At 40.8% G+C, this 15755-nt stretch overlaps 1 protein-coding gene across 1 annotated transcript in view; it reads right to left on the bottom strand.

Moving 5' to 3' along the window:
- GATAD2B (GATA zinc finger domain containing 2B) overlaps positions 1–15755 on the bottom strand; it is an 87678-nt gene that overhangs the window by 3855 nt on the left and 68068 nt on the right. Inside the window, exons 2-10 of the mRNA XM_024573157.4 lie at positions 12772–13107; positions 7951–8080; positions 6561–6692; positions 6070–6201; positions 5446–5616; positions 4615–4930; positions 1341–1543; positions 290–400; positions 12–129 (exon numbers count right to left, since the gene is read on the bottom strand). Coding sequence (XP_024428925.1) covers positions 12–129; positions 290–400; positions 1341–1543; positions 4615–4930; positions 5446–5616; positions 6070–6201; positions 6561–6692; positions 7951–8080; positions 12772–13106 — 1648 coding nt within the window. The 5' untranslated portion in view covers position 13107. The remainder of the gene's footprint in view (positions 1–11; positions 130–289; positions 401–1340; positions 1544–4614; positions 4931–5445; positions 5617–6069; positions 6202–6560; positions 6693–7950; positions 8081–12771; positions 13108–15755) is intronic.

Raw genomic sequence — 15755 nt, 5'->3', positions numbered from 1 at the left:
ACCCTTCTTACCTGGCATACCAAGGAGGCCACCTGGCACAGACAGCTGAGGTGCCTGTGCAAAGTTGGAAAGCATGGAACGGGCAGATGTGGGTATGCCACGCTGGAGGCTGCTTTGGGGCTGCGGAGCCTGCAACGACGAGGAGACAGTTCAACACAACTCTGCCATGACAGAAGGTTAAGGGAGAGGGAGGTAGGGATATAGGAGTACAGGATTACAGTATGATTTCCCATAGAAGGAAAAACAAGTTGGGACAAATGGCTGACAAACCCTTGAGAGAAATCCTTACCTGCCGAAGTGTATGATGTCTCATTATGGTCTCTTGTTTACTGACACTGGATACAGCTGGAGCCGTAGTGGGGGAGAGGGCTGCCTGCTGCTGTAATCGCTGTTCGATTTCCTGTTGGGAGTCACCAGGTCAAGTTGGGCAGGGCAGCACCCAATTTCCTAACCAGAAAACCTAGAGGTCTTCTTATCTCTAATGCTGCCAACTAGTTAGAGGAATATGAAAGAGGCAGAAGAATTTGGGGGGGGAGGGTAGGTGTATTAATATCTCTGGTACAAGTAGCCAAGATGCTTCACTGATTAAGGGGTCCCTCTCTCAAAAAAAGCTGGCTCTCAGAAGTTAACTGGAGAGACCTGGGTAGTGGCGATGAGCTGACTGATATAATTAAGGCTGATGAGTTACTGAAGGTTTTTTTTTTTTTTTTTGGTTCCTGTCTACCCATTTGCCAGAAGGTTGATGATGCTACCCAAAAGGGTCTGATGGGTGGTGGGGTGGGAAGTAGGACAGAGGAAAAGAATCTGAGCTTCTCAACACACCCTCCCTCCTTCAAGATAAGACTCATTGTATTAATACTACAGGAGGTGTTCACATACTCTAGTACCACTAATCTTCACTAGGCCACTTTATAATCTACCCTTCTACTGTCATCTCATTATCAAATATAGACTGCAGATAATAACTTCTCTCAAAGAGATATCTAATATAAACACAAATCCCTCCCATCAAAATCCATTTGTCTGAGGAAATGAAGACAAGGAAACAGGGAAAGCCAAGAGTCTCAAGCTTTCTGCTCCTTTCCCTTCACCTCAGCCATTATGTAACACTTACTAGTATAACTCTTACCCAATCAGAAATAATCAAATGGCAATGGGAAAGACAGAATGGTAAGTAGGAAAAAAGGGAAGCCAGGCCTCCAGGTTCTAGAAACCTAGATCCAGGAAACCAGTCACCAGGACTGTGGGGATAACAGAGACAGCTCCTCTAAACTAGAAGTAACTATCTTTTGGGAAAAAACAGCCTGGGCAAGTAGCTGGTGAGAAGTCAGAATTCTTACCTGTTCCTGCTGTAGGGCTTTAACAAAAGCATTTTTCAGCCTGTTGGTGTGTTCAGCTTTTAGAGCCTTCTTCTGGTTGGAGGTCATACATTGCTCACATAGAATCTTACCATTCTTCTCTTGCTTCCAGTGAGGGGTGAAATCTGTGCGGCACTGGGCACAAACAAAGGGTTCGACCCGCAGAAGTGAGGCACAGCTTTTGCCTAGATGCCAACAAGAAGAATAATGAGTGGTTTCACATTTCCTCCCTATCTACTGTTTCTTTTCATCAAATGAATCTTTCTCCAGGAGTTTATTCTGCTGAATTAAGAAAGAAACTCTACCAAAAAAAAAAACAAAAAACCCTACTCTATAGTTTATAAAATGTGTTTATTTCCTTCGATTGTAACATTACTTTAGTGGATTCAGATACCACCATCCCCATTTACAAAGGAGAAAATGGAGTCCAAGAAACATAGCTCCTAAGTGACAAAGATGGCACAAGAACCCAAGTCTTCTGATTTCCTATTATATTACAGTGATTAAAAAAACCCCATCAATTCAGACTCAAAGGACTCCAGCTAACTCAGCCAACACCTTTGCTTCTTAGCATCTCTCTCTCTTATGTTTGCGGGACTATGCCTAACCCCCTAAGCCACAGCAGTCAGGGCACTTCTTAGCATCTCTATCTCAGACTGCATTTATCTTTGTCACATATGTTTGTAAGTTTTAGTTATCAGTGCTTAAATTATTCACTTTGTGATCTGTTTCTAGCCAATATTGAGCCCTTTAGGCACTTTACTATTAGGTATTCCCCTAAGTCCATATGTTTAAAAATTCTGGCTTACTAATAACTTCTGTTTGTATAGACTGTACAGTGTTAATACTTTATAGTCTGGTTCAGTATTAGTTTATAAGCTTTTATGTGGTCATAGTTATCTACAGCAGTATGTCTATTTTCTCAACTATAAACATTCAAATGGCAGAGACTGAATACAATCATGTAGCATAATACCCCATAAATACTGACGTCAAAAAGTAAGTGTTCTAACTCTGGCCAGGTGGCTCAGTTGGTTAGAGTATCGTCCTGATCCACCAAGGTTGCAGGTTCGATTCACAGTCAGGGCACAAACAAGAATCAACCAATGGGAGAGGAACCAAGATGGCGGCGTAAGTAGACACACTGCGCCTCCTCGCACAACCAGAACTGACAGAGAATCGAACAGCAAGGGGGACCAACACCAAGGAAATAGAAAATAAACATACATCCAGACTGGTAGGAGGGGCGGAGACAGGCACCAGGGTGGAGAGGACTCGAGTGGCTGTGGTGGAGTGTGGGACGACCGGGGCAGGCAGTCCAAGCACAAGCAGACCCAGCGGCCCCACATTGGCACAGATAAACCCAGAGGGCCGGACTCAGAGTGGCGGAGAGCGGGGCAGGCAGAGCGGCGGGTAGCACCCCGTGGCACTACATTCGCCCGCAGATAAACCCGACGAACGGTGGGGAGCGAAGCATACCGCGCAACCCAGGGCTCCAGCTCGGGGAAATAAAGCCTCAAACCTCTGATTGAAAGCGCCCCTGGGGGTTGGGGCAGCAGCAGGAGAGACTCCCAGCCTCACAGGAGAGGTTGTTGCAGAGACCCACAGGGGCCTAGAGTGTGCACAGGCCCACTTACTCGGGAACCAGCACCAGAGTGGCCCAGGTTGATTGTGGGTATCGGAGTGAAAGATTGAAAGCCGGAGGAGAGTGAGGCGGGCGCCATTGCTCCCACTTGGCCCCTCCCTCACGTACAGCGTCACAGTGCAGCGACCAGCATTACCCGGCCCCGGTGAACACCTAAGGCTCCGCCCCTTAAAGTAACAGACGCGCCAAGACAAACAAACAAAAAATGGCCCAAATGACAGAACACTTCAAAGCTCCAGAAAAAATACAACTAAGTGACGAAGAGATAGCCAACCTATCGGATGCACAGTTCAAAGCACTGGTTATCAATATGCTCACAGACTTGGTTGAATCTGTTCGAAAAACAGATGAAAAAATGAAGCCTATGCTAAGAGAAACAAAGGAAAATGTACAGGGAACCAATAGTGATGAGAAGGAAACTGGGGCTCAAATCAATGGTATGGACCAGAAGGAAGAAACAAACATCCAACCAAAAAAGAATGAAGAAATAAGAACTTGGAAAAATGAAGAGAGGCTTAGAAACCTCCAGGACACCTTGAAACGTTCCAACATCCGAATTATAGGGGTGCCAGAAGGAGAAGAGGAAGAACAAAAAATTGAAAACTTATTTGAACAAATAATGGAGAACTTCCCCGATCTGGCAAAGGAAATAGACTTCCGGAAAGTCCAGGAAGCTCAGAGAGTCCCAAAGAAGCTGGACCCAAGGAGGAACACAACAAGACACATCATAATTACATTACCCAAGATTAAACGCAAGGACCTACATCCAAGATTACTGTATCCAGCAAAGCTATCATTTAGAATGGAAGGGAAGATAAAGTGCTTCTCAGATAAGGTCAAGTTAAAGAAGCTCATCATCACCAAGCCCTTATTATATGAAATGTTAAAGGGAGTTACCTGAGAAAAAGAAGATCAAAAATAGGAACAGTAAAAATGACAGCAAATTCACAGTTATTAACGACCACACCTAAAACAAAAACAAGAGCAAACTAGGCAAACAACTAGAACAGGAACAGAACCATAGAGATGGAGATCACATGGAGGGTTGTCAATAGGGGAGTGGGAGGGGGAGAGGGGGGGAAAGGTTCAGAGAATAAGTAGCATAGATGATAGGTGGAAAATAGACAGGGGGAGGGTAAGAATAGTGTAGGAAATGTAGAAGCCAAAGAACTTATAAGTATGACCCATGGACATGAACTATGCGGGGGGGAATGTGGGAGGGAGGGGGGTGGGCAGGATGGAGTGGAGTGGGGGGGGAAATGGGACAACTGTAATAGCATAATCAATAAATATATTTAAAAAAAAAAAAAGAATCAACCAATGAATGCATAAGTAAGTGGAACAACAAATCAATATTTTTTCCCTCTCTCTAAAAATAAATAAATTTTAAAAATAGTAAGTGTTCCAGTCATCAAATTATACATGAATCATGCTAGGCACCATTTAAAAGAACTAAACAATACACTGCAAAAAATACACAGACAAAATACCTAACACATAATAAGAGGTTATTTAATATTACATAATACCCTGTGATACTCTGCTTATGTCAATCAGGCTTGGTAACCTCTTGCTTCAATAAAAGACTGACCAGATAAAACACAGTCTTACCTTGGCTGTCGATAACACTCTGTACGACTTCTTCCAAGCCTACCATGTAGATGAACTCACTGTTGGCTGCACTAGGCAGGAAGTGAAGCAAGGGAGCAGGAGGTTTAGGGGGTGGAATCTCCAGGAGTGTCTTTTCCAGCTGTTTGCGAAGAGCCAACTTGGCTGCAGCCTGTGAGTTGGCAGCATCAGTCATGGCGCTGGGGCTAGGAAGTGGTGAGGACACTCTGTTCACGGTCCCTGGCTGGATATGGGAGGCAAGGTTCATATAGATGGCAGAGGATGTTGTGCGCTGACAGGGAACAGAAGAACTTGACTGCTGAAATAGATCGAGTACAGGGATCAGTGATGATATATGGGAAAAAGGACCAATTTTTGCTTTTGTGGCAGACAACACTATTTGATCTTAGTCTGGACTACTCAGCTTCCCCAAAACTCCGGAAAAGAGAGGAGGTGTCCAACTTCTTCACTGAAAAAGAACTGCAGCACAGAGGAAAGGAGAATGATAGTGGCTATGAGCTAAAACTGCTAAGGGGAAAAAAATTAAAGATGCTTTCTGTCATACATCCTTGCGCTTATTCATTCCTCAGATCCCTCTATCTTTCTTCTGGGCAGATTTAGCTTATCGGTGCTGTGCTGTATAACCTCCCTTTTCCATCTCTACTTTCATATAATTCTTCAATGCCTCTGCTTTTGGGATAGTTGTCCAAGTTCCACCAAAATTATCCTTGTTGTCCTAGTTTCTCTATGTCCAAAAACATAAAAACTATGGTTCTTTCAACTGAGACAGCAACCAGAAGATTTCTGTGTTTTCACATTAGGGCTTTCTCTTACCGGTTGGTAATTGATGGTGGGATTCATATTGGGTGTTGTGGTGCGTACGAGGCCAGGCTTAGGTGGGCCCCGCTGGCCCTGTAGCTGGGCTGGGTTTGGTGCAATAACACGCTGAGACATCAACATGTGTGGGAGGGTGGTATTGGTTGCTGAACGGATGACACTATGACCCTGAAAGAGAAGACAAGAACTAGTCATAGGTGGTAAAATGCTAAAGAGAATACATTGCCTTTAACACACAGCTGAGTAGAAATACAGAAACATAGACTTAGTAATTATGCCTAATGACCTATGAGATAAGTCATCACTGTAAACCTGATTAGTGGCTAGGAATTTCCTGGTCTTTTTTTTTTTTTTTTTTTTTTGGTGTAAGCTATCCAACCCTATATGAAAAAGGGCTAAACTGAAAACATTCTCTAAAGAAAAAACACAGTGGGAAGATGAACGTTGTCCATCCTTCTACTGCAGACTAAATCAGGCCACAAAGGACCAACAGGGCTGTCTGTAGAAATAACACCTTTGTCATGGCTGGACTCTTCTACAATTTTCACAAAAGTCCTAAAACAGAGAGAAGATAATTATACAGGGCCCTCTGACAGTAAGATCCCTCTATGGGTCACATACCTGTAATGTTCTCAAATTCTGAGGTTCAACCCCTTGGGCCCCAGGCCGGGAGGGAAGCTTGGAGAGGCCCTGCTGTCCCACATGAGCAGGAGATGGCTGAACAATAGATGCTGCATTCTGTACAACCGGAGTCTGGGAAAACAGAAAATGAAACTGTTGGAAAAGGCTAAAGAGACAGAAATTAGGTACACTTCTAAACTTTTTTTTTTTAATTTTTATTGTTATTCATTTACAGTTCTCTGCCTTTTCTCCCCGTCTCCCTACCCCACCCCACTTCTAAAGTTCTTTGGTAATGTGAAACTCCAAGAGGAAAAAAAAAAAAAAGAATCAAAATTTTCTTGATTAAGGCCTAACATAAAAAACACTTTCTAGAGACTAAAAACCATGGAAAAAGAGAATAACAAGCCACTCAGCTTAATCTACCTAGAGTGGCCCATTCTCAAACCAGCTTTTTGTTCCTTTCCCCACCCCTCTGTTCTTGGGCACATTACCTTCTGCACCACATTCTCTTTCTGTAGCTGACTCTGTCTCAGTTTCTTTAACAGTACCAGTCGAGCTTCTTCCAATCGCAGCTCATCCCTCAGCTGCTTGATGAGCTGCTGCCGTTCCTCGATGCCTTTCCCCTAAAAAACCATGGAGACTGTCAGCTCTGCAAGATGGTATCTTCTTTTAGGTCTGAAACCCTCATCCTTCACAAGCAGCAGAAGTGTTGATGGGACTGTTATCTTTGTGTCATTGGGGTCTGGCACAGTGCCTGGTATTCAATAGGTACAGTTAAGTCCTAACTTAACATCGTCAGGAGGGGCTTGAAAACTATGACTTTAAGCAAAATGGTGTTTAATGGAACCAATTTTGCCATAGGCTGATATAAACAAGAGTGTAGTTCTTATACCATATTTCTGGTCACAAAAACATTACCAAACTTTTAAATAAAGACCAAAACACTTCCATTATTAAATGCTAAAATAAATGTAAGCTCTATACATATTTAAGAAAGATTAATAAAAACAAATAAGGTAATTATTTTCCAATTCACTTATTTCAATTCAGGGTTGGCAGTGGCCAGAACCTATCCTGGCAGCTCAGGGTACAAGGAGGGAGCTGACCCTGCACAGGATACCTTTCCATCGGAGGGCACACTCAAACCCACACCCACAGGCCACTCAGACTGACAAATGAGTCACACCATTTAACCTAATGTGCACATCTTTGGGATGTGGGAGGAAACCAGAGTACCCAGAGAAAACGTACACAGACATGGGGAGGATAGGCAAACTCCACACAGACACTGGCCCAGGCTGGGAATTCATTTTTTTCCCTTCTCATCAACACTGTAAGATAATGACATTGAATGGAATGATGTTATTCAAGGCCTTGCTATACTCCAAAATACTTACAGATGAAAGGAGAGACCATATATAAATGCTGATCAACCATATTACTGGCAAAATATAAGAATGGCCAAAGGGAGAGACTGCTTTCCTTTAAAATAATGTTTCTAAATCTTTTAAAAGCCGTATTTCCTCTAGACATACATAAAAATTTAGGAAACCCTCCATATTTTGAGACCCAGGACAGAGGATAGAAGGTATCCTTTCAGACAAGAGTTTATTTTATATGACTTGAATTATGAAGTTTTGCTTTCGTTTTCCAAAGATAAATTCTATTGAATATGCTATTTCAAACTATCTTTTCCACTTGATTCTAACAGTTCCCTCCAAAAGTTCCCCTGAGGTTAATAACTATTTATAAAGTATCATCGATGGGTAGGTATTTAGATCTAAAAAGTAAACCATAAAAAACCCAGAACTGGGACTCTTACAGAATTAGAGAGAATAGAAGTAGTAAGAAAAAAACCTTTCTCTCTTTTTTTTTTTTTACCTTAAACATCTCTAGGTTGGCTGCTTTGAGTCTTTCTTCCATTCGGGAGCTGGAGCGAGGACTGGAAGCCTCATTATCAGATAAAACGATGATGTCTGGGGAGGGAGTCAGCCTTCCTCGGTCTGGCTCACTAAACAACACACAAGAAAAAATTACGGTATGTCCAACAGTGAAGGTTCACAGAAAAGTATAAGAAACTTCTTTTCTACACCCAACAAAAAATCCAAGGGAACTTAGGTTTGTCCCAATTTACCAAGGGAAGACAAAGAACTCACATCCTAGAATAAAGATGACACTAAAATGTGAGTGACGGTAAAACCTCTGCAAAGGTACTTTTTCTGTCTAAATTCCTCACAGAGGATGCAGAAACAAAGACAATGGGTTTAGAAATGGAAAGGAGTGTTCATTTCATACTGATTAAATAAAAATTCTAAATGTTTTTCCTGTACCTCACTCTCCTTTGGGTTGTCTCATTACTTACATAGGGGCAAGAAGAAAATGGTTAGCTTGACAGGGGAAGAAGGGCAAAGGCAGTAAAGCCTAGTTGCCCACTCTAGGTACAGCTGATACACTGTTAAAGGAGGCAACTCATTATACCAGTCACAACATGGTCTTGGCTCTCTGAGGATTTACAAGAAAGGAGGTTGTATTACAACTCCATGATAGTCTATCCTGTCAAGAGTTAAGGCAAAAGAAGGTACTGTTCTCATTGGCTTGAGGGAATGGACAACGCCAAGTACAATGTCTACAGCCTTCTAGAGGACTGAAACTTCAGATGTAAATATATATGGAACTTGCATCTACTTGCCAGAGTTCTACTTAGAAAGAAACTGTCTAGAAATAACTTTCAAATATAAATCTTCCACATTGGTTTCCTTGGAGCCTATTTATGAAACAACTCTAGCTTTGGTCTTTGTGGGGTTAGCCTTAAAAGAATCATACTTGTTTCTCTAAGATGATGAAAAATGGCACTCACTGCTTAAGACCTGGGTAACAAGAATCCTGGAAATTCTAACTGACTAGGTTTCCAAGTCAATGCAGATCTTCTTCCTCTCCTCTACTTTCTCAACTCAAAGTATCTTCCCAGACCCTATTTCCCTGAGTTCTTCACTGTACTTTGGAGTATTCAGGTCTAAAGCAATGTGTTCTTAGGTCTTTTTAAACATGTAACTCAAACTCTTAACACCCACAGATCTTTAGTCCTGAGAGCCTACCATTTCTCGGGGCTTCTTGACTCAGTTGCTGTTGGCACAGTGCCCCCCCCTTTTAAATTCCTCACTGGGGGACACTTTTTCACTGCTTTCAGAGAGAGGAAGGGAGAGAGAGAAACATCAATTGGTTGTCTCCCCTATGTACCCAGACTAGGGAGCAAACCTGCAACCTTTCAGTTATGGGATGACACTCCAACCAACTGAGCCACGCTGGCCAGGGTTCACATGTCCCTTTTAAACTAGGCACCCTGGATGGTTGGATAGGCATTCAGCTTCTCTACACGGTAGAAGTGAGTTACAAAATCAACCAAATTTAGCTCAGGAAATAGAATCAGGGGACAGAATAATAAGAATATCTTGGGAACTATTAAATTCTCCTGCATTACTCTATAATCACTGGCCACAGGCATAGCAAGCTGAGAATGTGGGGTTACAGAAAAAGAAGCCAATAATGGAAGAAAAGAACCTTTCATTCTCTAACCCCAAGTTCCTAAAGTAATGGTCAGGCCTAAATAAAGTGAATTCATTTTTTTGGTGATTTTATTTATTATTTCTATATTCTTTTATCTTTCCACCTTCCCCAACACTTACATGGGTGAACAATTTTGAGCTCTGGTAGATTTCTACTTCTTTTACTTGATTCCCCAACAGTGGAATCAACAGTGTTTACATCAACACTTCATGAGCTCTTTCCATTTTGGTCCTTGCTGGATACATACACCACACATTATTTCTAAGTTAAGGAATTCTTCCTTGCTCAACTGAGTGCCACCTACCAACTGCTTAGGGATTGTCCAGCAACAAGACAGGCAGAGATGTTTCTGGATGGAGATTTTGCAATTGAGTGCCATCCATTAGGGAGCTATATCTGAGAACCTTGAATGATATATTTTTTTCTTTTTTACCTATTTTCACTTGAGGGCATTTTTTCATTGTTTTTTAGAGAGAGAGGAAGGGAGAGAGAGAAGCACTGATGCAAGACAGAAGCATCAATCAGTTGCATAACCGAAGGTGTCCGCCTGTACCAGGGGTCACCGGGACGGAGGATCATACATGTCCGGACCAGGGACCCCGGCATGTGCCCTGACCAGCAAATCAAACCTGCAATCCTTCAGCTATGAAACAACGCTCCAACCAGTTGAGCCACGGCTCTAAATGGTGTTTTATTCCCAGATATAATCAGACCCACATTAGGAAGACAGCACAGGTAAGACAAAGCTCAAATCAAATTTCATTCCTCAAGTTTTTAATTAACTTTTGACCTAAAATTCTGGTCTCATTTATTAAATTCTCCAGGGACAGAAATTCGTATGTATGATTTATAGTATTTTGTATTCTTAAGTATGAAACACTACCTGTTAAGAGACATTATAAAAGCCAGACCTGCTGCTGACATCACTTGTGACTGAGACTGGCAGATTCCCAGAAGCTATAAAATGGCTAATTCTTAAGGCCACAGTAATAAAAACTAAACAACAACAAAAACCCCCAAAAACTGCCATGTTAACTGGCATTACAAACTATAAGCAGCTCTGGTTTCATATTTACCTTATTTCATAGTAGATATAATTTGCCCAAATGATTAAAAAAAAGATACTTAGGCAATTATGATATGGCTATGATATCAAGAGCACTTCCTTCTTTCTGCTTTTAAATTCTCTCCTTTTATCCATATCAACTAAACCATTGTTCTTGCTGAGCACTCTATTAATCTTATTCATTCTCATAAAAACCTTGGGACTAAGTGGAAATAGCTGTCAGTATATCTGGTGAATGGGAAAAAGACATTGTCCAACAGGGCCTTATTTTTCCATTGCAATGGGGCTCTAGATGGTTTACATCAAGCCTCTTTCCCTGGAGACTATTAAAAAAGCTTTCCAGTTTCTAGAGGATCATTTCAAAAGGCCATCCCTCTAAAGTAAAATTAAAAGCAATAGTAGGGTTTTCAGGGTAGACTGACTTTTTAACATGGAATTTTATCTGTGATATTTTATAATTCCAATAGCACCAATGAGATCTTACCAATATGTGCAACAATGTTTCTATGAAAAATACATTTTCAGCTCCAATTTGGGATGTGAGAAATCTACCTAACATTTTCCCTCTTCTTCCTCCCCACTGAAACAGAATTAGTCACTAGCTCCAGAAGGGTAAGAGTGATTATGGAAGAAGTGGGTTGCTCAGGTACATGATCTCATTCATCCACTTTCTTTCTTCCCCAAAAGATCTAAGGATTAACCTGCTTTCATAACATTCTGCTGGCATTACCTATAGCTCCCAAGAATTTTTTTCCTCTTCCAGGACCAGTAGGGAACTTATCTGAAATTTCCTAAGGGTTTTTATTAATGCTATACCAAGAATAATGTTCCCTCATTGGGCGTTTTATTTTAAAAAGATAAACCTGGAAAAATACTAGTTAAATGTTAAAAGGTAGAGAAAGAAACTCAGATAAGATTATAACCATTCCTCCTTTCTTTTTCTTTCTCCATCAGTCCAGTTTAAAAGATTCTGCTTTGGATCAGTTAGAAGTTATAAGGACAAAGTTAGAAGGTCAGCTGGAAGGCAACTGAACACTGAAGAGTAATTCTCATGCCTACCAGCTGTTTCTGAACCATAACAAACTGAATGTTCTTAAAACTAGAGTTTTTCTATACTGTGATTCAATGTCAAGGTAGGCTCTACCCTCAGCCAGTCCTAGGCACCTCTTAGTATGTGCTCCACAGTTTCAAGGTACTCATTTGACAGACACCAGAAAAAAGGCCAGTGAAAACGTTTGCTTGTGTTGTGTTGTGTGTGTGTATGAGAGCGCACAAGCATGAGTGTACAAGTGAATGTGTATACATATGTTGGGAAAAGGGGCACAAATGAAGCAAAAATGTAGAGAATTACCGCATGAAGATAATCGCCTTGTTGACATAAGAAAAGCTGGGCCCATATTTTTTTTGATGTTACAAAAGCTGTGGCTGTGGCTGGTGTGGCTCAGTGGATTGAGTGCTGGCTAGAAAACGCAAAGGTCACCGGTCTGATTCCCAACCTGGGAACATGCCTGGGTTGCAGGCTGGTTCCCCAGTAAGGGATGCCTTTAGAGGCAACCACACATTGATGTTTCTCTCCCTCTCTTTCTCCTTCCCTTCCCCTCTCTAAAAATAAATAAATAAAATCAAAAAAAAAAGAAAGAAAGAAAAGCAGCAGCATAATTGGTAGGTACAAAAAATAAATAAAGCTGGGACTCCATAACAAACAGACCCTAAAACTCCTGGAATGATCTGAAGACTGTTTTCCTCCTAAAATAGCTGTAAGATTAGAATAAAAGTGTATTATTAACTCACTCTTAATTGGGGTGTCAGTACTATAGTGCCTCCTTTATCCAGAAATGGTCACTTTATTTTAAGGTAAGAACTATGGTTCTCTGTATGCTAAGCAAATTTTTGAGGCACCTGGTTTCATTTGGAAATGAGAAGAATTCAGGGTCAAGTCATATGGCACAGATCTGTCTTCTTTCAAGAAACTTAGGATGAAAAATCCCTCCTCTCATTAGAATTCATTCCATTTTCATAGGCTTCATTTATGAGAAGACCCTATCCCTGGAGGCAGCTGAATCAAGCCATACCTCCGTCTAGCACTCATATCCACAGGCTCATCATTGATGTTTTCTTTGCCTGGCCTTCCAGCAGTCCTGTTGTCTCCATGAGGCCTGAGATTCCCATTGAGTTTCTCTTCAAAGCCCTTGACACCACTGCCATCCTGTTTGGTGGGTAACTCATGTGGCATTTCAAGATTTGCCAAATCCTTCCGTTTGAGCAGCGCTAACATTTTCAGACGTTCCATGGCCTCATGCCCCTCCATTTTGAGTCGCTTGGCCAGGACATCATCTCGCTCATCTGCTGGGTCCAAGCTCCGCTTCAACAGATTCAAGCGAAGAGCATCTTCTGTCATTCTATCCATCCTATGGAAAGAAAAATACAAGTGAGATCAGAATAAAGTCCCTTAAATAATCCATAAGGAAAGAGGGTAGGTAGTGAAGGTATTAAGAAAAATCATAGATAGGGACATGGAGGCTCAAAGTTAACTCGGCTAGCCCACCCTGTATCTTCCTAGAAACTAAAGAAACTATAAATACTCTCCAGTCAATTAGGTACTTACTGTATAAATCCCGGAAACCAAACACTACACTCACCTGGATAGTCAATGGAGAGCCTACATCTCTCAAAAAAGAAACATTCCTTTATGACTGGCTTTTGTGCATGCATACTCAAAGTAAGATGCTTTGGTTTTAACTCTCATACCAAATTTGTCTCCTGGAAAAGACTTATGAACGGGAAGTTCCTCAGGTCATGCTTGCCATTATCTTAAATTGGCCTATCTTATAAATGAAGAAATAAGAGGAAGATGAATTAGAGAAAGGGCATGTAACAGGAAGCCTGAGTTGCCTGAATATAACAAGGATCAGAGGGGTCCACTGTTAATTTGCCCTCAATTCAACAGATAATGGATTCGGTATCTTAAGATACCGGGCTTTGCTTAATGGACTCAGGTACTGAAGCAGGTAACAGGTGGTATTTTCTCTACTCATACAGCAAAATTATTAAAGACAAGCTAATTATCATTTCCCCTTCTCACTTTAATTTTTTACACTAACAAAATCTAAATGCAGAATTTCTCCAACACTTTTAAATCCAGGGCTGTTTTGGTAAGAAATAGCTGAGGCACCAGAAAGAAAATTTTTGAGTCACAGAAACATAGGTTCAAACTGCTACTTATTTTACAAGATAAAATATTTAGAAGTTACTTTACCTCCCAAGTCTCAATTTCATCTGTAAAAGTGGGCACTTAGGCGCTAAACAAAATGTAACTTATATACCCTTGGGCTATGACTTTCATACCTAAGGTATGAGATTAAGCCCAATAATTCACAGACTCAAGCAGTAGGATGGCAAAGGCTACCAATGTTAATTGGTATTCTTGCAAAAAAAAAAAAATTTTTTTTTAAAAAGCATGTATGTGCTTGAGACATCTTCCTTCCTTTAATGTACAGTAAAATAACAACTATTCAATTCTTTTCTGGTTATAATGAAGAAAAAGAGTAACCAACAAAAAAATGTCCAATAAAAGGAAACAGATCTTTTTAACACCAGAGAAAAGTCAGAACCCTGAGCTCTAAATTTAAGTAATGTTTCTCAATTCTCATTTTTGAAAGAACGGCTTTATTGAGATATAATTCACATATCATACAATTCACTGATTTAAAGTATATAATCCAATGGTTTTTAATATATTCACAGAGTTATAAAACTATCACCAGTCAAATTTAGAATATTTCATCATCTCCTCCTAAAAAATCCATACCCATTAGCAGTCATTTTCTTCATCCCACCCCCATCTCTAGTCCCCACTAATTTACTTTCTGTCTCTTTACCTATTTAGAACTCCCCCCCTCCGGCCGCCCCTATTTAGAACTTTTTATATAAATGAAATCATATGTGGTCTTTTGTGACTGGCTTCTTCCACTTAGCATTATGTTTTTAAAGGTTCATTCATATTATAGCATATATCATGACTTTGCATCTTTTTAAAGCTGAATGATATTCCATTGTATGGACATAATCACATTTTGTTTATTCATTTATCAACTGAATATTTGTTTTTCCCCCTTTTTGCTATTATGAATAACACTGCTATGAACTTTTGTATACAGGTATTCGAGTGAACATATGTTTTCAATTCTCCTGGGGATATACCTAGAAACAGAACTGCTGGGTCCTATGGTAACTCTCTGTTTAACATTTTGAAGGACTCCTTTCCAAAGTAGCTGCACCATTTTATATTAAAACCAGCAGTGTAGGAGGGTTCCAATTTCTCCATATTCTCTTAGTCCTCTGTTAACAGCATCAGATATGAGCTATTATAGCATATATGAGGGGGGAACCCAAAAAAACCAAAATTTATTTATAAAATATTATATATTTATTCTTACATGGTTTTTAAAAATATTTATTTTTAGAGAGAGGGGAAGGGAGGGAGAAAGAGAGGGAGAGAAACATCAATGCGTGGTTGCCTCTCACATGCCCCCAACTGGGGGCACGATTTGACTCACAACCCAGGCATGTGGCCTGACTGGGAATTGAACTGGCAACCCTTTGGTTCACAGTCCAGTGTTCAATCCACTGAGCCACACCAGCCAGGTATTCTCACATGTTTTAACTTCAGTCACCTTCAAAGTACTTTCCATTTGACACAATACACCAATTGAGACATTTTTTCCACTGCTCAAAACAGTTTCTGAACTGATTAATTCTGATGCCTTTTAGTGCTTCTGCTGGTTTTTGTTTCACCTCTTCCACACTGGCAACACGTTTCCCTTAGAGGACTTTTTCAATGGGGAAAACAAAAAAAAAGTTGCTGGGGGGTTCAAGATTGGGTGAACAGGGAGGTTGGGGCACCAGGGTGGTGCTGTTTTGGTCAAAAACTGCTGAAGACTCAGCATGGGTGTGGGCAGGTGCGCTCGTAAATCACCCATCATGAAATGGGTGAACACATTGAAAGAGCCTTCAAAAAAAAAATTCAATGAAACCTAATGTAGCCTCTCACAACAAT

This window comes from Desmodus rotundus, chromosome 12 (assembly GCF_022682495.2).
Source record: "Desmodus rotundus isolate HL8 chromosome 12, HLdesRot8A.1, whole genome shotgun sequence".
NCBI classification, from domain to species: Eukaryota; Metazoa; Chordata; class Mammalia; order Chiroptera; family Phyllostomidae; genus Desmodus; species Desmodus rotundus.
Note: the sequence above shows the minus strand (reverse complement) of the source record. Positions and strands in the feature narration are given on the sequence as shown.